The 26,386-nt window shown below is 35.9% G+C and overlaps 1 protein-coding gene and 1 pseudogene across 2 annotated transcripts in view; one reads left to right on the top strand and one right to left on the bottom strand.

The window, feature by feature from the left end:
- FSTL5 (follistatin like 5) overlaps positions 1-26,114 on the top strand; it is a 903,458-nt gene extending 877,344 nt beyond the window's left edge. For both annotated transcript variants that reach the window (XM_004382055.1, XM_004382054.2), the window contains exon 15: positions 25,412-26,114. In XM_004382055.1, coding sequence (XP_004382112.1) covers positions 25,412-26,114 — 703 coding nt within the window. The remainder of the gene's footprint in view (positions 1-25,411) is intronic.
- LOC105756590 (non-structural maintenance of chromosomes element 4 homolog A pseudogene) lies at positions 6,826-7,525 on the bottom strand (annotated as a pseudogene).
- Positions 26,115-26,386: the final 272 nt, after the last annotated feature.

Raw genomic sequence — 26,386 nt, 5'->3', positions numbered from 1 at the left:
CTGGTCCCTCCTGATGACTTGTCCAAAGTATGTAAAACGTAGTCTCGCCATCCTTCCTTCTAAGGAGCATTCTGATTTAATTTTTAGAATTTTCCAGTTATCTAGTTTATCTTCTGATACTTGCACATTGTTAGTTATGGTTTGTATCCCATTTAGGCTGTATATTAGGGTCGCTAACCTTGTCTCTATTTTTTCTTCCATTATCTCTATCATTTTAGGTTTTATATTTAGGCCTCTTATCCATTTTGAATTAATTGTTATGTATCATGTGAGGTATGGCTCCTGTTTCATTTTTTTTATAGATGGGCATCCAGTTTTGCCAGCACCATTTGTTAAAGAGACTGTCTTTTCCCCCATTTAATGGATTTTGGTCTTTGGTCAAAGATCAGCTGACCATAGGTGGATGAATTTACCTCTGGGTTCTTAATTCTACTCCATTGGTCCATGTGTCTATCATTGTAACAGTACCTGGCCATGTTGACTATCGTGGCTGTATAGTAGGTTCTCAGATCAGGTAGTGTGAGGCCTCCTATTTTCTTCTTCTTCTTCAATAATGCTTTCCTTATCCAGGACCTCTTTCTTTTCCATATAAAGTTAGTGATTATTTTCTCCATCTTGTTAAAGAATTTTGTTAATATTTGTATCAGGATTGTATTTTATATCTGTAGATTGCTTTGGGTAAAACTGACCTTTTTGCAGTGTTAAGTCTTCCTATCCATGAACATGGTATGTTTTTCCATTTATGTAGGTCTCTTTTGGCTTCTTGCAGTAGTGTTTTGTAGTTTTCTTTGTACAGGTCTTTTACATCCCAGATGAGATTTATTCCTAAGTATTTTATTGTTTCAGGGGCCATCATAAATGGTATTGTTTCCTTGACCTTTTTCAAGTTCTCTTTGTTGGTGTATAAAAATACGACTGATTTTTGTACATGTATCTTGTATCCTGGTACTCTGCTGAATCTTTCTTTTAGTTCCCACAGTTTTCTTGTGAAATCTTTAGGGTTCTCTATGCATAGTATCATATCATCTGCAAATAGAGATAATTATACTTCTTCCTTACTAATTTGGATGCCCTTTATTTCTTTTTCTTCCCTTATTGCTGTAGCTAAGGCTTCCAGCACAATGTTAAATAGGGGTGGTAGTAATGGATATCCTTGTATTGTGCCTGTTCTCAGGGGGAATTCTTTCAGCCTCTCTCCATTGACGAGGATGTTAGCTGTTAGTTTTGTAGAGACACCTTTTATAATGGTGAGGCATTTTCCTTCTTTTTCTCTTTTGCTGAGAGTTTTTTATCAGGAACAAGTGTAGGACATTTTGAAATGCCTTTTCTGCGTTAATGGAGATGATCATATGATTCATTTCTTTTGTTTTATTTGTGTGGTGGATTACATTGATTGATTTTCTAATGTTCAACCATTCTTGCATACCTGGTATGAGTCCCACTTGGTCATGGTATATTATTTTTTGATACGATGCTGAATTCTATTGGCTTGAAGTGTGTTAATAATTTTTGCATCTATATTCATGAGAGATACTGGTTTGTAATTTTCTTTTTTGTGTGTGGTGTCTTTGCCTGGTTTTGGTATCGGGGTTATGCTGGCTTCATAGAATGAATTCAAGAGTATTCCTTCCTTGTCTATGCTCTGAAATATTTTGTGTAATACTGGTGTAAGCTCCTCTTTGAAAGCTTGGTTGAATTATCCAATGAATACATCTGGGCCAGGGCTTACCTCTTCCATCTCTTCTTTGTTATGGGTCTGTTTAGATTTCCTCCCACAGTTTATGTTAGTTTAGGTCTGTAGCATGTTTCTAGAAATTTGTCCATTTCTTCAAGGTTTTCAAATTTGTTGGAATACGTTTTTCATACTATTCTGTAATGATCCTTTTTATTTCAGTTAGGTCTCTTGTAGTGTCCTCCATATCATTTCTTATTTGTGTTATTTGCTTCCTCTCTTGTTTTTCTTTTGTCATTTTGGCCAATGATTTGTTGATTTTGTTGATCTTTTCAAAGAAGCAACTTTTAGTCTTGTTCATTCTTTCTGTTGTTTTCCTGTTCTCTATTTCACTTATTTATGCTCTAATCTTTATTATTTCCTTTTTTCTGGTGGCTGTGGGGTTCTTTTGCTGTTCTCTTTCTATTCTCAAATTATATGGGTAAAATTTTGGTTTTGGCTGGTTCATCTTTTTTATTGTGTGCATTTAATGCTATAAATTGAACTCTGAGCACTGCCTTTGCTGTGTCCCAAAGGTTTTGGTATGATGCGTTTTCATTCTTATTTGATTCTAGGATTTTTTTAAATTTCCTCTTTGATTTCTTCAATTACCCAGTTGTTTATAAGTAAGGTGTTACTCAGTTTCCATGTATTTGATTTTTTTCCTTGCTCTTATTATTGATTTCTACTTTTATGGCATTGTGATCAGAGAGAATGCTTTGTATCATTTCTATGTTTTGGATTTTATTGAGGGATGCTTTGTGGTCTAAAATTTGGTCTATTATAGAGGATGTTCCTGGTGCATTGGAAAAGAATGTATACTTTGCTGCTGTTGGGTGAAATGTTTTATATATATCTGTGAGGTTCACTTGTTCAGTTTTGGCCTCTAGATCTTCTGTATCTCTGTTGACTTTCTTTCTAGATGTTCTGTCCTTTACCAAAATTGGTGTGTTGAAGTCTCCTACTGTCATTGTGTAACTGTCTATTTCTCTTTTCAGTGCTGTTAGCATTTGTTTTACATATTTTGGGACACTGTCATTGAATGTGTATATTATTAAAGTTTTGTCTTGATGGATTGTCTGTTTAATCATTATATAATGTCCTTCCTTGTCTTTTATTGCTGATTTTGCATTAAAGTCTATATTATCTGAGATTAGTATTGCTACTCCTGCAATTTTATTGCTATCATTTGCTTGATATATTTTTTCTACCCTTTAATTTTTAATAAATTGATGTCTTTGTGTCTAAGATGTGTCTCTTATAGAAAGCACATTGATAGATCTTTTTTTTTTTTTTAATCCATTCTGCCACTCTCTGTCTCTTTACAGGCCCATTTAAACCATTTACATTCAGTATGATTAGCGATAGGTCTGAGTTTATTGCTGTCATATTGTTATGTTTTTCTTCTTGTGGTGCTGACGTTTTCTTTGTTCCTCTTACTCTGCTGTGATGAGTTCCTTTTGTTTGTGCATTTCTTTTTTTTTCCTTATTGTAAATTTTATGTTTACTGAATCTTTATGTTTTTCTTTTTTTATTTTGTGGGGTAGGTTTGTTAACTTTCTTTGTGGTGACCTTGAAATTTACACTTACCTTCCTAAGTTTGAGCCAGTCTTTTATTACTTAATATTGCCTTAACTTCTTCTCGACTTGAAAATTCTATACCTACATCGTTTATTCATCCTTTTATTATTTTGATGTTGTCATAATTTACATATTGATGTCTCTGTTTCCCTGTTATAAGTCTTTTAGCATTGTTTTATTTTTGAGATTTTTTTTTTTTTTAACCTAGATTGGTATTTGGCTGATGCAGTCCTGTCTTACACTCCGGTTGTTGTCTGATGTTGTTGATTCTATAACCAGAGGACTCCCTTTAATATTTCTTGTAAGCTTGGTTTGATTTTCACAAACTTCCTTAATTTCTGTTTATCTGGAAATGTCCTAATTTGTCATTGTATTTGAGAGAGAGTTTTGCAGGATATATTATTCTTGGTTGGTAGTTTCTGCTGAGTAATCAGAACTTTGTCTTATTGTTTTCCCATTTTAAGTGATGTTTCATTTTTGTCAGTCTACTCTCAGGATTCTTTCTTTGTCTTTGGTTTTGGCAGTATGATTATGGGGTTTGTTGAGCTTCTTGGATGGTTAGCTTTTCATCCCTCATGATATTTGGGATGTTTTCTGCCAGCAAATCTACAACAATCTTCTATATGTTGTCCATTTTATCCTTCTGTTTTGAAACTCTGATCATGTGTTCTTGATTGTGTCCTACATAATTCTTAGGTTTTCTTTTTTCTTTTCTCTGATTTTTCCTCAATGGATTCGCCTTCAATCTCGCTGTTTCTGTCTTCCATTGTTTCAAATTTACTCCTAAAACTTTCTATTGAGTTGTCCATTTCTGAAATTTCATCGTTTATCTTTGGGGTTTCTAGTTGTTGTTTTTGTATGATGTATAATCGTGTATTGATTTTGACATTTTGCTCTTGTATTATTTTCCTGAATTCTTCTTCTTCTTCTTTTTTTTTTTTTTAATTACGGCTGTGTTTTTGTTGGTTTTGTCTGTGTTTTCCTCAATCCTTTTCATTATCTCTTGGAGAGTCTTCAATAGTAGTCTTTTAAATTCCATATCAGGTAGTTCTGCTGCCTTTTCTACTACAAGAAGGTCATCTGATTCTTTTTTTGATCATTTACTGGAGCCATCTTATCTTGTTTTGCTTGTTTTTTATGTTTTGATGTTGTCTGCTGTCCCTGAGACATTAAGATATTATTATTTTTTATTATTTATTGATTGTATTTTCATTTGTTTCATCCTTCTTTTTTGTTTTGTTTTGGTTTGTCAGGGTGGGCAGGCCAGGCATGTTTTGCTGCTTGCTCGTCTGTGGGCATAATAGCTGTCACCAACTTATCAGGTGGGCAGGGCAGCAACAGGTGAGCCTGCTTCATTGTACACTGATTTGGCAAGGTGGCCAAGGGTATACAGGATGGGTGTTGTCTATCTCCTGATGTTGGTCCAGTGGTGTGGAAGCTTTCACAGCCCCTCACCAGATAGGTGAAGGTGTCAGATGGGAAGTGGTGTGGTCATCAGCTGGTCATGTGGCAGGCGGGGGGCAATGTGGGCCCAGTGTGGTGGCTACACTGAGCACTGGGGGTGCTCTTGCCTAGGTGGCACATCAGGGCTGTTTGGAAGGTGGTGTGGCCTACAGGGTTAGGTCAGGAAGAGAAAGAAAAGAAAACAGAGAAAGATTTTTTTTTTAAGTGGCTGGCAGATGGGGTCTGGTTGGACTTGGGGTCCAATGGGAAAGGGGGACAGGGAGGTGGTATACAAGGATAGGTGACAGGTAGGAAGAAATGAAAGAAAGTACAAGAAAAAAGAGAAGAAAAACATAAATGCTGGCTCAGGGGGGTGGGGGTGGAGCCGGGGCAGTGGTCAGCTCGTGGTCCAGCTGTGCCAGTGCAGCAGGGTCCAACAGCAAGGGGGGGAGGCAGAATGTGGGGCTAGGTCTGAGAGAGAAGGAAAAGGAAGAGAGAGAAAAGAAAAAATACAATACATTAAAAAAATAAAATACTGACAGTGCTTTGGGTGCTAGTGAGTGGGGCAGGGGTGGATACAAGGGCTGCTTGGAAGGGAGGGAATGTGTTGCGCAGAGCTAGGTGGGTGGGAGAAAAAAAAGAAGAGTGAGAAACAAAAGCAAAAAAAAGAGAGACAAAAATTGCACCGAGAGAGCCAGCAGGTGGGGGTGTGGCTGGCTAGGGGTGGTGGCAAGATGGTGTCTCTCTTGCCAAGGTGCATGGCACAGCCCAGCAGGAAGGGACACAGGTGGCATACTTGGCTAGGTGGGTGGGAGAAAGAAAAGGAAAAAGGAAAGAGAGAATAAAAGAAAAAAAGTAGCTTGGCAGAAGCTAGCTGAAAGGAGCAGGACAGACCTGAAAGCCAGTTGGAAGGGAGAAGATGTCATGTGCATAGCTAGGTGAGAGGGAGAAAGAAAAGAAATGAGAGACATAAAAGTAAAAAGAATTTTAAAAAATGGCATCATGGCGGGAGTCAGCGGGTGGGAGCAGGGCAGATCCGGAGAGGCCAAGTACTGGTGGCTATATAGCTGAGTGGTGTGGCACAGCATGTTGACAAGGGGAGGAGCCAGTGCACAAGTCTAGGTGGGTGGGAGAAAGCAAGGAAGGAAAGGAAAGAGAGAGAAAAAAATGGCTCTGAGGGAGCTGGCCATTGGGGGCAGAGTGGAACCAGTGTGGTGACTGGCTGATGTCTTTCTCACTGGGCAGTGCAGAAATGTCCATCAGGAAGGGGTGGAGGCAGCAGAGGGGCTAGGTGGGAGGAAGAAAGAAAAGGAAGTAAGGGAAAAAGAAAATAAAATGGTGCTGAGGGAGCTGGCTGGCGGGGGTGGGGCAGACCTGGGGTGGCAGTGAGCTGGTGTCGCTCCTGCCAAACAACCATGGTCTGTCGGGAAGTGGTGGAGGTAACGTACGGGGCAGAAGGGTGAGGGGTGGGAAAGTGTGTTTCTCTGGTTACTAGTGCTCTGTCTCCTGTTGGAAGCTCCGTGAATTTGCCTTCCTGTTCTCCCTGTCTGGGGTCATTGCTGGCTGTTCTCCAATATGGCAAAGCTGTGCCATGTTAGCTGGCGGGGGACCTCCACTACATATCTCTCCTCTTTCTCTGTTCTCTTGTCAGTGTCTTCTTGCATTTGGTGCTTGATCTAGTTCTTTATCCCTTCATTTGATGCTTAGGTTTCCAGGATTGATGTTTGTATTTGCTTTCCTTAGTTTTTGAAGTCTTTGCTGCAGAGGGAAGGCATGGTGCTTCTGTCTGTGGAGTCATGTTGGTGCCACCTCCGAAGAAAAGATGATATTGATTGGAAATAAAAGTGAGAGACCACACAAGCCAAGATCTAAGAAAATATATTTTAGGTAGAGGCAACAGCAAGTGCAATGTTACTAAATAGAAATGATCTTAGCATGTTTGAGGAGTGGCCTGAAGCTGTGGATCAAGAGGTAGGAGATGAGTTTGGAGAGCTAGGGCCAAAAAAAAAAAAAGTTTAATCATACAATATATACAATACATGCTGCTTTTCTGCTGCATTTTACTATCCGTTTGAGTCTTCAGGTTGGCGTCAAGTGCTCAGCCTCTGCTGGCTCTGATTTGAAGCAGTCATAGGCTCTGAACTCTCGAAGGTCTTCATCATGTCCTCCCAGTCCCAGTAACTCAGAACTATAATTCTTTGATGCCTAATTTGGTCGCTATGGTCAACTCCATCATTTTCTTCATTAATATTAGCAGGCTCCATTATTGGCAGTCGATCTTCGTCAAGTCTTATCCTTGCAAAGCCATCCCTTATAATGAAGGAAACAAGAAAGATGTTTTCTACCTCATGGGGAAAAGAATGTGGATCAACCAAAAAGTCAAAGACGAACATAAATGTATCAGGATCTTCTTGAAAATATGTTTGCAACAATCCTAAGATTCCTCCTACCTCTTTTTCTGTTGTTTCTTGATGAGATTAGATTCTTCCATTCTTTTTACCAGGCAGGCATTGCCCTCTGCTCTTCTATTGTACAAACTTTTCTTGGACGATGGACTCATGGCTTTGGCACAGGGAGCTCTCCTTGTATTGAACCCAACAGAAAATGGAATGTATGGGTTTTATTAAAGGTGTTTTCTGCTGTTTTGCCTGATATTTTCCAGGAGTCATAGACTATCGATTCAAAATCAGAATTATCTTTATCATGGATGAGTTCTTCAGCTTCTGGTGCATTTACACCCATATGTGTCAGTAGAGTCTCAACATATCTTAACATATCAAACAAGTTCAGATCAGAGCAGAGCTGCTTTGCTTTCTCTTTTCCCAAATCGGAAGCCAAAATAAGACACTGGGCATCTAGGACTGCTTCTCTTGCTCAGGACTCTCCATTAAACAGAGTGTCAGCCTCTTCAAGGACCTTTGTTCATTTGTCAGTCCTCTCTTCAGTTCTTCAGTCCTCTCTTCATTTGAGATAGTACGTGTGTACTGTAAGTTATTTTGAAAACTCTCTAGAAATAGACTGAAATGTAGTTGAGAAGAGTGGTTGAGAAAAAGGTTGGAAAGCTATTGCAAGAATACTGCATGAGGTGATGAGTGACTCTTACGTGTAAAGTTCTGTGTTAGAGACTACAAGAACTGCAGAGATGCTAGCCCACGTCTCACTTCTCAAGGAGCTTAGATACAGGGATGACATAAGTATCTCAGCTTCACACATTTTGCTTGTGTCATGCAAGGCTGCTTGTACTTGTCATTACAGAAACTACCAACAGTCACCTTTGACTTGATTCCAATTCTTAGTGACCCCATGTGTGGCAGAATAGAACTGTGCTGCATAGGGTTTCCAATGTCGGATTTTTCAGAAATAGATCACCAGGCCTTTCTTATGAAGCACCTCTGAATATACTCAAACCAATAACCTTTCGTTGAGTACCTGATCACATTAACCATTGGCACCACCTAGGGACTCCTGACATTGCAGATAATGGCTGCGTGTTTTGCTCCTACCTTTGGAATGTGTTTTCCCACTTCTTCATCTGACCACTTTCCAACACTTACATTATTTCCTCCCGAAAAACTTTTATAATTTCCATCAGATTGTGTTAGTTGTCCATTTTCCAATAGGATTTTACACCTAATTATGACTAGCACCATGTAGTAATCTGTGTATCCGTCAATGTCTCTCTTTTAGTATTTATTTAACAAGCTTATAAGATAGCGAATGTGTGTAGACACTGTATCATTGGCATTACATGAATTAATTTATATAATCCTTACAAAAAGCCTATGAGTAGATGCTATCTTCATTTCACAGATGAGGAAACTAGCTCACCATGGGCCACACAGATAATATGTGACGATATTTGTATTCAGATAGCTGGCGCCAGGGCCCACGTTCTTAACTCTGGACTATAAACTCCTCAAAAACAAAGACTGTTCCACTTTCAGTGATGAATTTCTAGTACCTAAGCTAGTTGTTTAACAGAACATCATTACTAGAGAAAATCATAAAAAAAGGAAGGATGAAACGTATTAGGGAAAATAGTAAATATATCTATTTGTTGGAAAGTAGGGTGGCATTATTGAACATTTGTATAAATTTTGGCACAGGAGTCAGTTTATAAATGGCCTTGGGTAAAATATAGAGTTTACTCTTAATGTTATGATCATTAAAGTTATTGGTTGTCAAGTAAAATTACGAAAAAAAAAAAATAGTGGATTTAACAAATAAACCAAATTGAATTAGGCTACTCTTGAAATTTAAAATAGTTTTATGTGTGTATGTTTGTTAAATAATTTAAAAAGAGATGATGTTGAATACACAAATTTTAGCACAACGTCCTGAACCTTAAAAGCAAGCATGAGGCTATTGGAAAACATGCAATTGACACAGACTTAGCGAGTCTCCAACATTGGGTCATGGTTTCATGCAGAATGTTTTTAAAACTTGCAGAAATTAATTCAGAAAAAAAGTACTGTGAATTAACATTTTGTATGTAACCAAAGTTATCACATGGAGAGAGGACAGGTAACAATTTCAGTCATATTTTAAAATAAAATGGCCACATAATACAGGAAAATTAAATATTCAGTAGAAACAAACAAAAAAAAAATCAGGAAAAGCTTCTGAGAAATATGACAAAATAAAAGTTGTCAATGGCATAAAAATACTAAGGGATTTAAATGAAAGTTCACTGGTTCCGTCAATTCTGTAAATTAAATTGTTATTTATTCTGATGAGCCATGGCAATCAGATAGTATACTTAAACTTTTGTAGTCACCAGAATAAAAGAGCAGCATTTAATGATCTCATCATTCAACAAATCTTTTCAATTTGTTCTTCAAAAAAGAATAATAAAATTATATATTGCACTAGATCATGGTACTTTTAGGGAAAATAATTTGCCATTCCATATTTCAATGCTGACAGATTGACATATAAAAGCACATCAATAAATAAAGATGTAGAATCAAAATTAAAGTAAACATGTTTCATATACTTGATTGTGCTAAGCAGAAATATTTCTCCATATGGAATTTTAGAGCATCTGTGTGCTTAGTTTGCTGAATAAAGAAATCGTCTGTGCAAGTCATCCATCACACATTCACCCATTGTAGACATGGATTAAAGAGCAACATTAAAACAAATTAAGAATTGATAGTCAGAAAAACTAGATATGTTGCCCCCATAATATAGCATGTATCTTTTTGAGTAGCTTAAAGATGAGAAATTATTTTAAAGCCAAAATAGCTAAGTGATTTTTTTTAGCTCAAAATAAGTTAATTGACAAGAAAACCTGTCGAAGAGAGAAAAAAAAAGATAATGTAATTCTTAAATATATTTATTTATAAGAATAAATAGGAGATTGATTTTTTATTCTTTATAATTCAAATATATTTTATTAACCTCTTACAGTTACTCTTGATGATAGTAGCTATAATTTACTAAGTACTTACAATACAGCAAATTTCATACCTGCTTTTACTTAATCTTCATTGGTTATACATTTTTATCACATATAACAAAGAGAAGAACCAAATCTCAGAGAAATTAAATAACTTATTCAAAATACCAACTGTAGTACATGGGAGAACCAGGACTCAAATCCAGTCCTGACCCTAAAACACACCTTTTCACTATACAAATAATTGTTAAGAACATGTATCAGAAGATGTCTTTTTTTCCTTTATATCAGAACTCTTATTTAAACTTAAATAATTAAAGCACCATCAATTTTTTTTCCAGATAAAGAAAAAAAAAAGAAATTTCTATTGGTAATATGTTTCTGGGATTGCTAGAGTGTTTTGCTGTTAATTCTTCTCTTTCATCTGTTTTTCTAAATTATTTCTTGCTTTTGTTGTTTGTCTTTAGCAATTTTTCCTTACTTTTTTGTTGACTTTAACTAATGAGTATTAGACAAATATCTTGGCTGAATCTATGTTGACCTTCCTGTATGAAATCTGAGAGATAAAAAGATTCAAGACACCTGCCTAATATTCTCATGATTAATACATGGTCCTTTTGAACTAAATTCTAGAATTGCACCAGTGATTCTAAAAGCATGCCTTTGGACCAATCATAGACTGAGAGGATCTGCAAATGTGCCCACTTTTTAAAAATATTTCATTGCTTGTGTCATAATTTTTTGTGGAAAACTGGGCATTTTGAAGGTTATAGTGGGATAACTCTGGTAATCAGATTTTTTCTGCTTCTCAGGGTTTGTTTTTTTGCTTGTGGTGGGTTATATTTGTTTGTTCATTGACTTTTCTAAACTAATTTTGTAAAGCCTGTATCTTAGTTATCTAGTTCTGCTATAACAGACATATCACATATGGATGGCTTTAACAAACAGAAGTTTATATTCTTTTACGGTTTAGAAGGCTGGAAGTCCAAATTCGGGGCACCAGCTCCAGGGGAAGTCTTTCTCTCTTTGTTGGCTCTGGGGGAAGGTCTTTGTCCAATCTTCCCCTTGTCTAGGAGCAGAAACCCCAGGTCCAAGAAAGATGTGCTGTGCTGTTGGTTCTGCTTTCTCGGTAGTAAGAGGGCCCCATGTCTCTCTACTGGCTTCTCTCTTTTACATCTCAAAAGAGATTGACTTAAAACACAACCTAATCTTGTAGATTGAGTCCTGCCTCGTTAACATAAGTACCTCTAATCCTATCTCATTAACATCATAGAGGTAGGATTTATAACACATAAGAAAACCCCATGAGGTGACAAAATGGTGGACAATCACACAATACTGGGAATCATGGCCTAGCAAAGTTGACACATATTTTTGGGGGACACAATTCAATCCATGACAGCCTGTTTTCTTTTTGTGTGTTTTCTCTGAAGTCACTGTTCTTTGACCTTGTGGTCAGCTAATGTTTTGACAGAGATATCATTAAATGTTTGGATCCAGGAAATAAAAGAAACCTCTGTCTGTCTTTGCAGGCTCTGGTAGGCACATTCCTTCAATGCTTAGTAAAGGTATTGACATATCTGCCTTAGCCTTTATTCCTGCTCGTGTTGATCCTAAAGATCAGTCAGAGATGAACAAATAAGGCCTTTTCAGGTGTTTGTGAGCACGTGTCTTCCCCTGGCTATGCCTATGGTTTTCTAGAGTCACCAATATACATTGGGAGCATTTCAAAACCCTGAATCCTCAAAGTAATTCTTTCCCCAGTTTTTTCTCCCAGACTTTTGCTGTATCTATTTTTTGGCCCAGTTGCAATCTTTTGTCCCACGCTGCCATGGCTTTTTTATTTGCCTGTCAATGATTTTGAGGAACGATCTTTGCTTAGCTGACTTTTGAACTAAGAGTTTTGAGTTAGGCAAAACAGTCTTTCAGGGAACTCCTAGACTAGTCAAACAAACAAAGAAGGTCTCATGGGCGCAAGGTCCACTCTGCTCCCTCTGGAATCATGTACCCACACTGGAACAGACTGCCATCTTCTAGACTGCCATTGATTTGGAGCAGAGCTTGGGGTAAGGTGAAATTAAAACACCACAGAGTTTTCCTACTGCTTTGTCATCTTTTTTGTGGATTCACCATTTGCTTGGTTGGTAAAAATTTAGGCTATTTTCTGACTAAGTTGATTATCACATGTTTTGTTCTAGCTCATGGAGGGAAGGGCCCTTGGAGTTCCCTGCACCCCATTTTTGCTAGCATCACCTAGATTTAATTTTTAAAGTGAAATATTGGGTAATATGCTTTTTCTTTAATCATGTTTTTGGTGTATGATTTTCCAATACCTAGACCGATAAAGATTACACCTCAACATAAAGGAAACAAAAATCCTCATCACTGGGCCAATAAGCAACATCGTGATAAATAGAGAAAATATTGAAGTTGTTACCAGGTGGAAACCTTAGGTTCTTGCTCGGCGTGATTCGTATCGGCCAATAAACGAGAGACCGAGGTGGGAAGACAGAAAATCACCTTTATTTCGTTGCACAAGGAAAAGGAGTCAATCAGAGCTGCTGCTGCCAAGACTGCTCCCCAAGGGCGAGGGAAAAAGTTACCTTTAAGGGGTTTACAAGTAGGCAGTTCATACAAGTAACATCAGCAAACATTCTTAATCATACTACGCAGGTGCAATGGGGTTTACATACCACTTCTGAGTAAAGAAAGCAGGATTTTAATACAAAGCTGTGATGGGGAGGGAGGAGGGAAGCCCATCAAAGGAAATAGGATTTTTAATGCAACACTGTTGGGGAGAAAGCCAAGCAAAGAAACAGGATTGTCATGCAAAGCTGCTTGAAGCTCTGCCTTAAAGTTGTCAAGGATTACCTTTTACCTGGATCCACAATCACTGCCCATGGAAGCAGCAGTCAAGAAATCAAACAACATATTGCATTAAGCAAATCTGCTGCAAAAGACCTCTTGAAAGTGTTAAAAAGCAAAGATGGTACTTTGAGGACTAACGTGCTCCTAACACAAGCCACGGTGTTTTCAATCACCTCATATGCATGCAAAAGCTGGACAATGACTAAGGAAGACCGAAGAAGAAATGATGACTTTGAATTATGGTGTTGGTGAAGAATATTGAATATACCATGGACTACCAGAAGAATGAACAAATCTGTCTTGGAAGAAGTACAGCCAGAATACTTCTTGGAAGCAAGGATGGCGAGACTTCGTCTCACATACTTTGGACATGTTATCAGGAGGGACCAGTCCCTGGAGAAGGACATCATGTGTGGTAAAGTAGAGGGTCAGCAAAAAAGAGGAAGACCTTCAATCATATGGATTGACACAGTGGCTGCAACAATGGGCTCAAGCATAACAATGATTGTGAGCATGGCTCAAGACTGGCATGTTTTAGTCTGTTGTACATAGGGTCACTATGAGTCGGAACCAACTGGAAGTCACTTAGCAATAACAACAACAGAACAATAAAAATGTTTATTTCAGATATAAACTATATATACTTCTATTGCTGAAGAAGTATCTGTAATTCTCTATTGTGTAATCTTTTTTTTCCTTCCCTCAAAAAGAGAAATGTTGTTTAAATTCTACTTTTGGGTATAGATCAGTAATAGAATAAAAGCAGAAAAACTTACTGGGAAATATCCAGGGAAGGGAGTGCAAGAAAAAAGCCGCCTTCTGATAAATTTTAATATTGATAGACTAAGAGATATCTACAAGAATAACTTACAGTTCTTTAAATTCTTGAAACCTCCTCAGATTTGTTATTTTTATTTATTATTTTCTTTTTCTGATAAAAGAGAAACTCCTTATGAGTTTATTGAAAATAGCAAGAAAACCTACTGCCCAAGACACTGGAAGTGACGAAATTCTATGGGAAGAATTAAGAACAACATTATTGTTTTATGGTGTTGAAGAGTCTTTAAAATTATTGTTGCATCAACCCTATATTTTGATTTTCAGTTATAATCATTAATTATTGCTAGCTCTGGGAAGTAGTAATGACTATTTTGATTTTTCAGAAGAAGAAATGGGCTACATCACTTGCCTAAGATTTCACAGTGGATGGCATAAGTGAGATTTACTTTATATCCTCAACACTCTCTAAAAGTAGATGCCAGTTGCTATAAAGGGGTGTAAGTGTGCAGGGTATGTAAAGCTAACACAATGAGGGACAGTGAGCTGAGAGGACAACCAGAGGGCCAAGTCCTTTCCTCATGGAAACTGTACCGGATCCTGCTATTCCCCAAAGCAAATAACCCATACAAATTAGAAACACATTCAGAATGGAACAAAACACAATGTGGCCCTCTTTCCAAAATACATTGCTTAGTTTTGAGTATTTTAAGGTGTTACACAGTAAACCACAGCCATCTAGATCCTTCAAGGAAGGAATCAGTCTAATGAGTCAAATAATTTAGATTTTTAACAGTTCAGATAATTACTGATAATCATATTATTATATAAAACAATAATTTTGTTGAAAAACTCCTAAAATATATTGATCTTTTTTGCATAATTTGCAAAATTACTCTTTTCTGTTGCAAACACTGTGTTATCATTTGTGAACTGTGTGTGTGTTGTGTGTACGGATGTGTGTGCGTGTTTTGTTTCCTATTCTGTCAGGCTGTCAGCTTCAAGTAACTGTTCCTTTGAGGTCTTCATCTCCTCTTAATTTACAGATCATGTAATGGAGGTATGAAAATATTTTTTTTTAAATCTTGTAATGACTGAGTAAAGTAAGAACAAATCAAGTAATTATAAAAAACTTAAAATCAATATAGAAAATTTAAAAAAATCAGTATTAAGTTCTAAATTTATTTTCATTTTTATGTATTTTAAAAATGTAGCCACAAAATTCTTCCCACCTGAATGAAATATGACCAAATTACAGTGCATTATTATTAATATTCCAGTTATAGCTACTTTGCCCTTCATATGATTTTCATAATTTAAAACATTGAACTTCTTATAATTAATTTATTCTCATAGTATTCTGGGAATTCGCTAGCCTAACCACCATTATACAAACAGAAATGAAACTAATAAAATTATAATATTTGGGTAGATTTACAACAAAAGTATTAGACACAGTTTACTTTTTCTGTTTCTGTTTTCCTTCTCACAAAATTTCACAACATTTCTTTAGTTGCATCATTTTAAAGAATGAAAAAGAAGTCACCAGGGAAAGGCTACTGAATTTAATAAGATTAAGTTTTCAAGCAGCATTGATGAACTGCTTATACACATTCCGTTAGTTCAGTCTTGTTCATCTTCAGTTCTGTGCTATGTGTACTTAGTTTAATCTCTGAAATAAATACGTCTTTTTCATCGATCTGCAAAAAAATTACATTTAATTTTAAATTCTGATGTTCAGTCACTAAATTAAAACTTTAGAGACTTAAATATGGAAAATTTTCAAATATTTTTTAAAAAGAGAGTCAAAAGTTTTTATACTGAGTATGGAAGTTTTGAAAAAATAAAATAGTTAATGGTAGGTTGGATTTCAAAGCAGATTTTCAAAGAGCAACTCATATAGATAAATATCAAAAATAATCTCTGTAAGTGGTAACTTTGGAGAAATGTAAGACAGTACACAATCCTGAGGACGCCCTCACAACTTGTACAAAGAAAGGTCATGGAAGCTCCATAGACATATCCAAACTCCCTGAGGGACTAAATTGCTGGGCAGAGGGCTGTGGGGACCATAGTTTTGGAGAACATCTAGCTCAACTGGCATAACACAGCTTATAAAGACAATGTTCCACATTCTACCTTGGTGAGTAGCATCTTGGGTCTTAAAAGCCTGTGAGCAGCCATCTAAGATACTCCACTGGTCTCACCCCTTCGGGAGCAAGAAAGACTGAAGAGAATAGGATACAAAGAAAAGATTGGTCCAAAGGACTAATGGACCACAGCTACCAAGGCCTCCACCAGCCTGAGTCCAATACAGCTAGATGGTGCCCAGCTACCACCACTGACTGCTCTGACTGGGATCACAACAGAGGGTTCTGGACAGAGCTGGAGAAGGATGTAGAAAGAAATTCTAACTCACAAAAAAGACCAGATTTACTGGCCTGACAGACTGGAGAAACCCCGAGAGCATGGCTCCCGGACACCCTTTTAGCTCAATGGTGAAGTCACTCCCGAGGTTCACTCTTCAGCCAGGAACTGGACAGCCTCGTAAAACAAAATGGGACTAATGAGGCACAGCAGTCCAGGGACAAGGACTAGTAGGCAGGAGGAGACAAGAAAGCTGGTGATAGGGAACCCAAGGTTAAGAAAGGACAGTGTTGACATGTTGTGCAGTTGTTAACCATTGTCATAGGACAATATGTGTACCAACTGTTTAATAAGAAACTATTTGTTCTGTAAACCTTCATCTAAGGTACAAAAAAAAGAATTATCTACGTCAGATCAAACTGACAACAGCAACTCAAAAGGTTTGATGGGAAGCCTAGGAGACAGTGAGGTGAAGCCAATGGTGATGGAATAATTTGGAAAAGGATGGTGAGAATAGCAGCACAACTGGAAGAATGTAATTGATGTCACTGAATTGTACATGTAGAAACTTTTGAAATGGTATAACTTTGGCTACGTATATATTCACCAAAAAAAAAAAAAAAAGGTCCTCCAAGGTCTAGAAAGGGGAGTGTTGACATATTGTGGGGTTGGTAACCAATGTCATAAAACAATATGTGCACTGACTATTTAATGAGAAACTATTCGTTCTGCAAACCTTCATCTAAAGTACAATAAAAAAAAGGCAAATTGAAAAAAATTCTCTGATTAACATGATGGATTGATGTCTTGAGAGGAGAAAGCATTCCTGCTTCCAATTTTTTCACTGAATTGTTTCCTGATGTACTCTTCTGTCTACTGAGATCACAGCTGCAAGCAGTTTTTTGTTCCTGGCAAATTCTTAGTTTTATTCCAGTACACAGTTTCTTTGTTGATATTACAGATAAGAACATTTCTCATTGGCCCTCTGTCTAATAATCCATTACTATACCCTTTCTTACATTCACTATTAATTTATTGTTCCAGCATCTCCTTGGTTGTTTCATTTATAGTACAAATTATCTTTGTGTTTACAAATCTTTTAAATTGAACTTGGTATTGAAGCATATGCTAGTATTTTAGTAACCTTTTTCAGCATGTTCATCTTGAACCCAAGGTTCTCTGAAGACCAGTCCTTATGTGATGAATCATCCTATTGAAGCACCAAGTACAGTCTGTACATATAATTGAACTCTTAGTAAATACATATGCAAAAATAAATGATGGCTAACAGTTATCATAAGAGCTATCTGAGGTTTTATCCTGATATTTATTTTCTTGATATCAATTTACTTTTAGTATATTTTTTCTTATTACAAAAGTAAACCATGCTCTTTGAATGAAGTTCTTGAGCTTAAAAAAAGAAAAAGAAACAAAGCTTAATCCAGTCTCCAAACATGACTACAGTTAACATTGGAACAGATATCTCTTAACTACATGCATGTGCTTTGCTTATTTTATTTTTAATGGTTCAATAATACCATTTCTATAGTTTTGATCATGTTATCTTCATGTAAGTTTATTGCATAAGCATTAATCCTAATTTAGTGTTTTATAAAAAATGTTTTTAACATGTCTATTCTATCGCATCAGTGGCTATGTTGTCATTTACATAAATGTTCACTTACATCTGCTCTTTTTACCAATCATTTTCTACATGCAAGTTTCATTGCCATTACCAACATAAGAAAGTGCAACCTGCATTGAACAATCTTTAATATTATTTTTTCCTAATTTGTGAGATGAAAAAAATATCTTACTGCTCTAATTTTATTTAGTTGAAAATAATGAGGTTGAATATTATTCCAGTTATATATTTTGATGCATATTTGCAATATTTAAGCCATGCAGAAATACATATATAAATAAGAAAGTCTCCTTTTATAAATCCCATAGCACTTTTCAGAAGAATAAAACAGATCATTGAGGAATCTTTCAGATCATTTACTGAAGCAGTTATTTTATGCACATTAAAATTCTAGTATTCTTCGTAATCTGACATGTACTTGTTTAAAAAACGAACAGTTTTGGAGTTTTCTCTATGTCAGAACTAATACACTCTTGATTTTATAGCTGCAGCATGAGATTTCATTTGGTTGATGCTTCAAAATTTTTTTGTGTTCCTCTATTGTCTGACATGTAGATTGTTTCTAAACTTCCTTATTGCAACCAGTGCTGCAATAAAAGTCACTGTATATGCTGCTTTGTGGTCATTTATGAGTGTTTACTGAAGGAAAATACTGAAAGACATTGTTACTTTATTAAAGCAGGGTCCTATTGTAATTTTTTTTAGAGATAATGCTGAATTATCTCCAAAAAGCCTAAAGTGATTATGTTTCTACCAACAGTGCATGAAAGAACTTATTTATTTACCACTGTTAGTGTACAATAGTATCACACTATTATTGTTGCCAGTCTTGTTGGTGAAAATAAATGTGTCTCTAATTTTTGGCTTAATTTACATTCACCTAATTATTCTAAAGTTAAATATCTTTTGATGTTTATAAACCATTGATGCTTTTCCCCACCCTTTGTGGAACACCCATTTGTTTAGTTGCCAATGTTTCATTTTTGTTATTTGCTTTGTCTCCTAAGTGTATTCATAGATATTTTCCCTTTTTCACTGCTGTTGTTAATGCATCGTTTTCATTTGTTATATCTTCTAATTGAACTTCTTATTAGGTATAAAATATATTAATTACTGAATATTACTTTTGTGCCCTCCCACATTCTGAATTCTATTTTACAGTAAGTTTTTATTTGGTTTTCTAGTTTTGTCTTATATTCCATCACATCACCTTTAAAGATGGATAGTTTTACTTTCCTTTGGAATTTCTAATCTGTTAAAGTTTTCATCTTCCATAATCTTATTGGCTATCATTTTATTTTTATTATTAAAATGTATTTTGATAGTTGCCTTGATCTGAAGAGTTTGTTCACTGTGAAGCTTTCAGAATACCTGCTTCTAGAATCATCATTTTACCTATTTAAATCCCCTCAGGATACCCCTCTTTCCCTGCTTTATATTTAATATTTATAAACAGGCTATTTATTTTTGTATCAATAATAGTCAAGTAAATAGAACCATTAATTTAATAGTCCAAGTAAATCATGAAAATACAAAGGCTAAAGACCTTCCAAATGGTTATTTAGAATAATTATAAAGAATCTAAAAGCAAAACATAACCTTGCCTTCCATTTCCCTCAACCTTACATACCCAAAAACACACAAACCCACAAACTGGAAACAAAATAAAGTAAAATAAAATAAATATATCAAACTCAGACAAATTTATAAACATATGTTACATACCCTTAGCCTGTTAAATAATACTTACACAGCTTTAGTCTTGTCTGAAAAAAAATGTAAAAGGTAACAGGAATATAATAATACAGCAACCAGTATTACTTGCATATAAATTTTATCACATGGTGATTAAAAATATGTGTATTTTAACAGTGATTATAAGTTACGAGGCACTTCCTAAAACTTTACCAGAAGTAAGAAAATGCTTTGTAAATAAATATTCATTTCAGACACAAAATCAAGAGTTTTCTTTCTCTCAACTTGCCAAATTTAAACATTTTTTCCGTTATCAGTCGTCCAATGATTCCAATTACAAACTAAATCTATACTTTACAATCCTTGCTCGATTTAGGTTCAAATATTCACTAGACTTGAGTTTTTCAGACTCTTTAGCCAAGGAAATCCGTGCCTGCTATCTTCTACTTGAATCCCTGGTTACATTCTCCACCTGCTCCACCCTGCTGTCTACCCCAGAAGGCTGGCCGATGTGGCTTCTGATTGGCCTTGGCCTATTGAAAGCCGGATTGGAGACTGAAGGAAGAAGGATAGTGAGATATGTCTCTCCATCTTCTTCTTTGCTGTTTTATTTTATTTTTTGATCAAACTCCTCACAAGTCATCTCTGCCTGTCACTTCCTCCTCCCAGGGCATAAAAGTGGTACCAGCTTCATTGTTTTTCTCCTCATAGTTTTGCTCTATCTCTTGTAGTAAATTTACACTCCTGTAAATAGTCCCTTTATTGCACCCTCCATCAATTATCCTAATTAGAATTTGCCCTTTCCCTTAAGCGATCCAGGCTGATAGAAACTCTTCAAATAGGCTTAACATAAAGAAAATGTAAATTAGTAGCTGCCATTTGTTGAAACAGGCGTGTAGCTACATCCATTGCTTCACCCGTATTTCAAGAGGTTCCCTAAACACTCTTTGAAAGTCATGGCTACAATTATAAGCACTCTATTGCTTGACTGCAATTACTTTAAGGATGTATTTACCGTAATTTGTTTATCCATTCATCTGTCGATAGGGACTTAGGAAGTTTCCATATTTTTATTGTTGTGAATAATGTTGCAATGAACATAGGTGTGCATACGTTTATTCATGTGATGGCTCTTATTTCTCTAGGATATATTCCTAGAAGTAGGATTGCTGGATCGTATGGTATTTCTATTTCTAGATTTTTAAGGAGGTGCCATATTGTTTTCCATAGTGGTTGTACCATTTTACATTCCCACCAGTAGTGCTTAACAGTTCCCATCTTCCTGCAACCTCTCCAACGTTTGTTATTTTCTGTTTTTTGTTTTTTTTTTATTAGCTTCGGTAAAGTTGGGGTGAGATTGTATTGCACTGTCGTTTTGATTTGCATTTCTCTAATGGCTAATGATCACAGGCATTTCCTCATGTATCTGTTAGCTGCCAGAATGTCTTCTTTGATGACGTGTCCGTTCATATACTTTGCTCAATTTTAATTGGATTATTTGTCTTTTTGTTCTGGAGGTGTTGAAGTATTCTATAGATTTTAGAGATGAGACCCTTGTCAGATATGTCCTAACAATTTTCTTTTTTCCCCAGTCTGTAGGTTGTCTTTATCCTTTTGGTGAAGTCTTTTGATGCACATAAGTGTTTAATTTTTAGGAGCTCCCAGTTGTCTAGTTTATCTTCCAGTGTTTGTACGTTGTTAATTATGGTTTGTATTCTATTTATGCCATATATTATGGCCCTTAGCCTTGTCCCTATTTTTTCTTCCATGATCTTTATCGTTTTAAGTTTTACAGTTAGGTCTTTGACCCATTTTGAGTTAGTTTTTCTATATGGTATGAGGCATGGGTCCTGTTTCACTTTTTTACAGATGGATATCCAGTTTTGCCAGCACCATTTGTTAAAAAGACTCTCTTTTCCCCATTTAATGGACTTTGTTCCTTTGTCAAGGATCAGCTGACCATAGTTGGATTTATTTGGTTCATGGAGTATGTTAATAATCTGCGGTCCTGTAGGAAATATTTAAGGTGATCCATAGTGGGAAAATGATGCTACTTAAGATGTAAAGCACTAAAAAATTCTATTTATTAATAATCTACTGTGTGCCTGGTAATATACTCACATTAGCTGTCACCCTCGAAACAAGGTGATAGTTTTGTCATCTTTTTGCTGATAAGGAAATTGAAATTCATGGAAGTTAACAACTTTACATAAAGTCAAATATCTACTACCTTGAAAAACTGGATTATAAAATCAAATTTACCTGGATTAAAAGCCCTTACTTCATCCAAAACAACAAGTTCTCTGGGTATAAATCATTTCATGACCTCACCTTATAAAATAAGAACAACAATTAAAGTTGAACCCCTTAAGAAACTTCATGATGATCTAGAATGATGATGTATTCAGAAGAAAGTAAGTTGGAAAAAAAAGTGCTTACTCTCCTAACCAAATCTGACAAATCCACACGATGCCATGCCTACAGGCCACATTTTCTTGTTGAATTAATTTGTTAGTAAAATTTATTCTGAGAGTAAGTTTTAACTTCCATTTCTTGTTGTTTGCATCTTCCTATACACATTCTGACAAATATTAGGCAAACTAATTTAGGCCTAGCACTGTGCAGGATTTTATTATATTAAGCAGGCATGAAAGTTGAAAGCCTCGTAAATATTAATCAGAGACTAATGAACAGTGAGACTTCTGAATATCAATCTGTACTAGGGGGAAATTTTGAATTAGAGACACTGCTGCCTACCCAATAAATCAGTGGTGAAAAATTGACGGCATTCTCACGTATCTGCTTATGTAGCTAGATCTCTAGTCCTAAAGGAGCATACAGCATGGATGTCAAAATAGGTGTAATTTTATCACCCTGCCAGGAGTTTCTGCATTTTTAACCAGACCATTTTTTAAAAATTTCAATTACTTCTGAAAGTGGCTGGATTTTATCACAAAAAACTTGAGTACTTTCTTCAGTATCAGAGTTAAAATAGTTCAGCAATAGTTAGAGAGAGCTTGTCTCATTCTTCCTCATTACCATTCAGTACCAATGTCCAAAGGGACCAGAAGACTCAAGGTTGAGAGGGGAGCTGAAATGCCAAACATTGATTGGCTTATTGCCTTTATTAAATGTGCTTATTGCTGCTTTACCTCTGAGCACATGTAAAATATATAGCAGAAAAAAGGACAATATCTGCCATGATCATTTATGATTTCATAAATATGCTAGAGAACCGTAGACATTGACATCTACATTACCTGTGTATCCTTACTGATTTTGCACTAATGGAAAATTACTCCTTCACAACAGATGGAGTTAATTAATTATTAGGACAAATATGACAGGAATACCTACGATTTGTCTGACACATTTGATGCTGACACGCAGTAGCATGGGACACAGTTGACAGTTTGAGTTCTTTAATTCTTTAGTGTTCAGATAGTATTTACAACCTGTGGTACCTTCCTGCTCCTGGCATTAATACTTTAATGGGAATATTTAGAAGTGATTTCTAGAATATGAATGCTTCTTCCTACCATCGTAATCAGGACTACAATTTTATCCTGAGTAGGTGTGATATGAGCTGTGTTTACTGGAAGAACACAAACACACTTGTTAGGACATAGGAAAAGGAAATAAGCCAGAAGTAGTGGATGTCATTTTGAGATACACCAGATATATTACTTCCAAAGTTATTATATTATGACACCTCAAAGAAATCTATGGAAAAGATTCATAGTTATTAAATTAAGGATGAGTAGAGCAGAAAGCACATGTTAACATACAGCCTATAAGTATGGTAAGTAAGCATTCACTGTTAACATTATCAATTTATTATCACGCAAAATTTCTAAAGTTATTAAAGACAGAAGGATGTATATTCTCCGTTATATTCCCAGTGCCTTGCATTTAGTAGTCGTTCAATAAACATTTGTGAAAGATTTTTAAATGAGTATCTATAAATTGTAGTAATTCTTTCATATGAAAAAATTTGTACACTCTTCAATGACAACAAACAAGCTCTTAAAAATGTTGAAATATAGCTAAAATTCTAATGCAATTTCTCAGATATATGTAATGTAATAAAATGGAAGCAGTGACAGTTTTTATATACATATTATAAATCACCCATGCATTGTATTTGACAATATATGTCTTAAAGGAATTTATATCTATTTATTTTAATAAAATATCTGTGCTTATGCACTGTCTTCCAAATTACCAATTAAAACACAAGACTGATATTTTAGAACATTTATTTAATTCTATTTTTTGTGATATTAAAGATATGAGGTTACACAGATAATTTTTTGTGTAGGAATTCCAAAAATCAAAACCAAACCCGTTGCCATCAGGTCAATTCTGAGTCATGGCTGACCTTTAGGACAGAGTAGAACTGCCCCATAGGGTTTCCATGTAGCTAATGATGGATTGAACTGCCAACTTTTTAGTTAGCAGCTGAGCTCTTAACCACAGCTGAGCTCTTAACCACGGCGCCACCAGGGCTCCTAGAAATTAAACTGACCTGTTATGGTAACACAATTGGCTATCTTTAAGGTTTTTGTTTCTTTTGTTTTATTTTAATAAAATAAGGTCATTTTATTTATTCATTTACGGGCACAGTCAATGCAATGAGATATCTTTGATAATTATTTTTATGGAACTTTTGAAATATTAGAAGGTGTTTTAATCAATATTGTTAACCTAAATCTAAACAAAAGTCCTTCACAGTTCTATTAATCAATATCCAATTCTGATATGACTTCATTCAGAAATTCCTCTCTTACTTTCTCTTATTTGACTTATTTTTGCTAGGAAATCACTGATATTATGGGTCAGGGTTTTAAAATATATTTATACCTTCTCCAAGAGCTTCTAATTTGTAACCAGCATTTAGGGCAAATGCTTTGAAAAGCACTGAAGTAATTATAGAGACCACCACCACCACCAACAATAAACATTAAAAAAAGAACACACACACAGAGTAATGTTCATTTTTAATTTGGTTTTAATAGAATAATACTATAAATCATCATTCTTCATTGTTAAGTGTAAGAGAAGCAACGCAATGCAGGTATATGGCTAAAAATGATAGTAATGTGGGAAGGCGGAAAAACGTTGTGTTTAAAATATAAAACGAAGGTTTAAATCATAAAAATAGTTACTCAAGGTGATCTAAAATGTAATAAATAGAAGCCTAATAGTTATATATATTTAAAAAAAAAACTGCTTCTGTTAAGGTAATCCTTTGATGCAAATTAAAATGAGAAACATTTGGATAATTATCTAGATAGCGATGTGTGTCAGATTAATTTGATGGTCTTAAAACAATATAAAGAGTAAATAAAGTGAATGAAATGGATGAAGCCTCTTATGCATGCTGGGTTTAAAACACCGTTGCTGTCGAGTCGATGCCAACTCATAGCGATCCTATAGGACAGAGTAGAACTGCCCCATAGAGTTTCCGAGGAGCACCTGGTGTATTCGAACTGCTGACCTTTTGATTAGCAGCCATAGCTCTTAACCACTACGCCACCAGGGTTTCCTTGCTGGGTTTCGTAGCAGTTAACTAAGATTTTTCAATTTCAGACGGTTTATACACGTACAAAACAATGTTCACTTTTTCCTCTTCTGTGTTAAAAGCAAAATGTGTTGTTCCAATTAACTAGATATATTGTTTTTAATTATTCTGCTTTCTACAGCATGAGTTATTATTGTTTGGAAGCAATGAAAGAATAACCTAGAGAAAGGAGGAGGGCGGCACAGTTTAAAGTTTAATTCTACCACGCTCGTGACACATATCGCTGCGCAGCCCGACAATGATTCCCTGGACTTCGATGGCCCTTTGCACCTGTCCACATGCATTTTCTATGCTAAACACTCTTGAGTTTCCTGTTTAACTTTGGTGTCCATTTTGCAGGTTTGGATTTATTCTTCATAAAGATGAAGCTGCACTACAAAAAATCGATCTGGAAACCATGTCGTACATCAAGACAATTAACCTGAACGACTATAAGTGCGTTCCTCAGTCACTGGCCTATACGCACTTGGGAGGATACTACTTCATCAGCTGCAAACCTGACAGCGCCGGGGCCGTTCCCCCACAGCTCGTGGTGGATGGTGTCACTGACTCAGTCATTGGAGTCAACAGTGATGTCACGGGCACGCCGTATGTCTCCCCGGACGGACACTATCTTGTCAGCACTAATGATGTGAAAGGCATTGTGAGGGTCCAGTACATCACCATCAGAGGAGAAATACAGGAGGCATTTGACATTCACACCAATCTGCACATCTCTGATGTGGCATTTCAGCCATCCTTTACTGAAGCCAACCAGTACAACATCTACGGTACTTCTAGCACGCAGACTGATGTGCTCTTCGTGGAGCTCGCCTCTGGAAAGGTTAAGATGATCAAGAGCCTTAAGGAACCCCTCAAGGCGGAAGACTGGCCTTGGAACGGAAAGAACAGGCAAATCCAGGACAGCGGCTTGTTTGGTCAGTACCTGATGACAGCTTCCAAGGACTCTCTCTTTATCCTAGATGGACGGCTCAATAAGTTAAACTGTGAGATCACTGAAGTTGAGAAAGGGAATACAGTCATTTGGGTTGGAGATGCCTAAGGCCCTATTAGATAATTATTGAAAAAGAGTTTTACAGTACATTGCACTTAATCCATTGTTTAAATTTACAGCTTAACTTTCAAAGTTTATATCCTAGTCAAACATAAGTTAGTTGGTTGGCCCAAATAAATTAGATTTTTCTGTTTTGCAAAAAACATACACTACTAGTAATATGGATTGATTAGAAATATTTAATACAATATTTAATGAGAAACTACATCAATCAAAGGAATCAAATCTATAATTATGTTTAAATCAATAAAATAGGATTT

Source organism: Trichechus manatus, unplaced genomic scaffold, assembly GCF_000243295.1.
Source record: "Trichechus manatus latirostris isolate Lorelei unplaced genomic scaffold, TriManLat1.0 scaffold00089, whole genome shotgun sequence".
In the NCBI taxonomy this organism is placed as follows: domain Eukaryota; kingdom Metazoa; phylum Chordata; class Mammalia; order Sirenia; family Trichechidae; genus Trichechus; species Trichechus manatus.
This window is presented reverse-complemented; position numbering and strand designations above follow the sequence as displayed.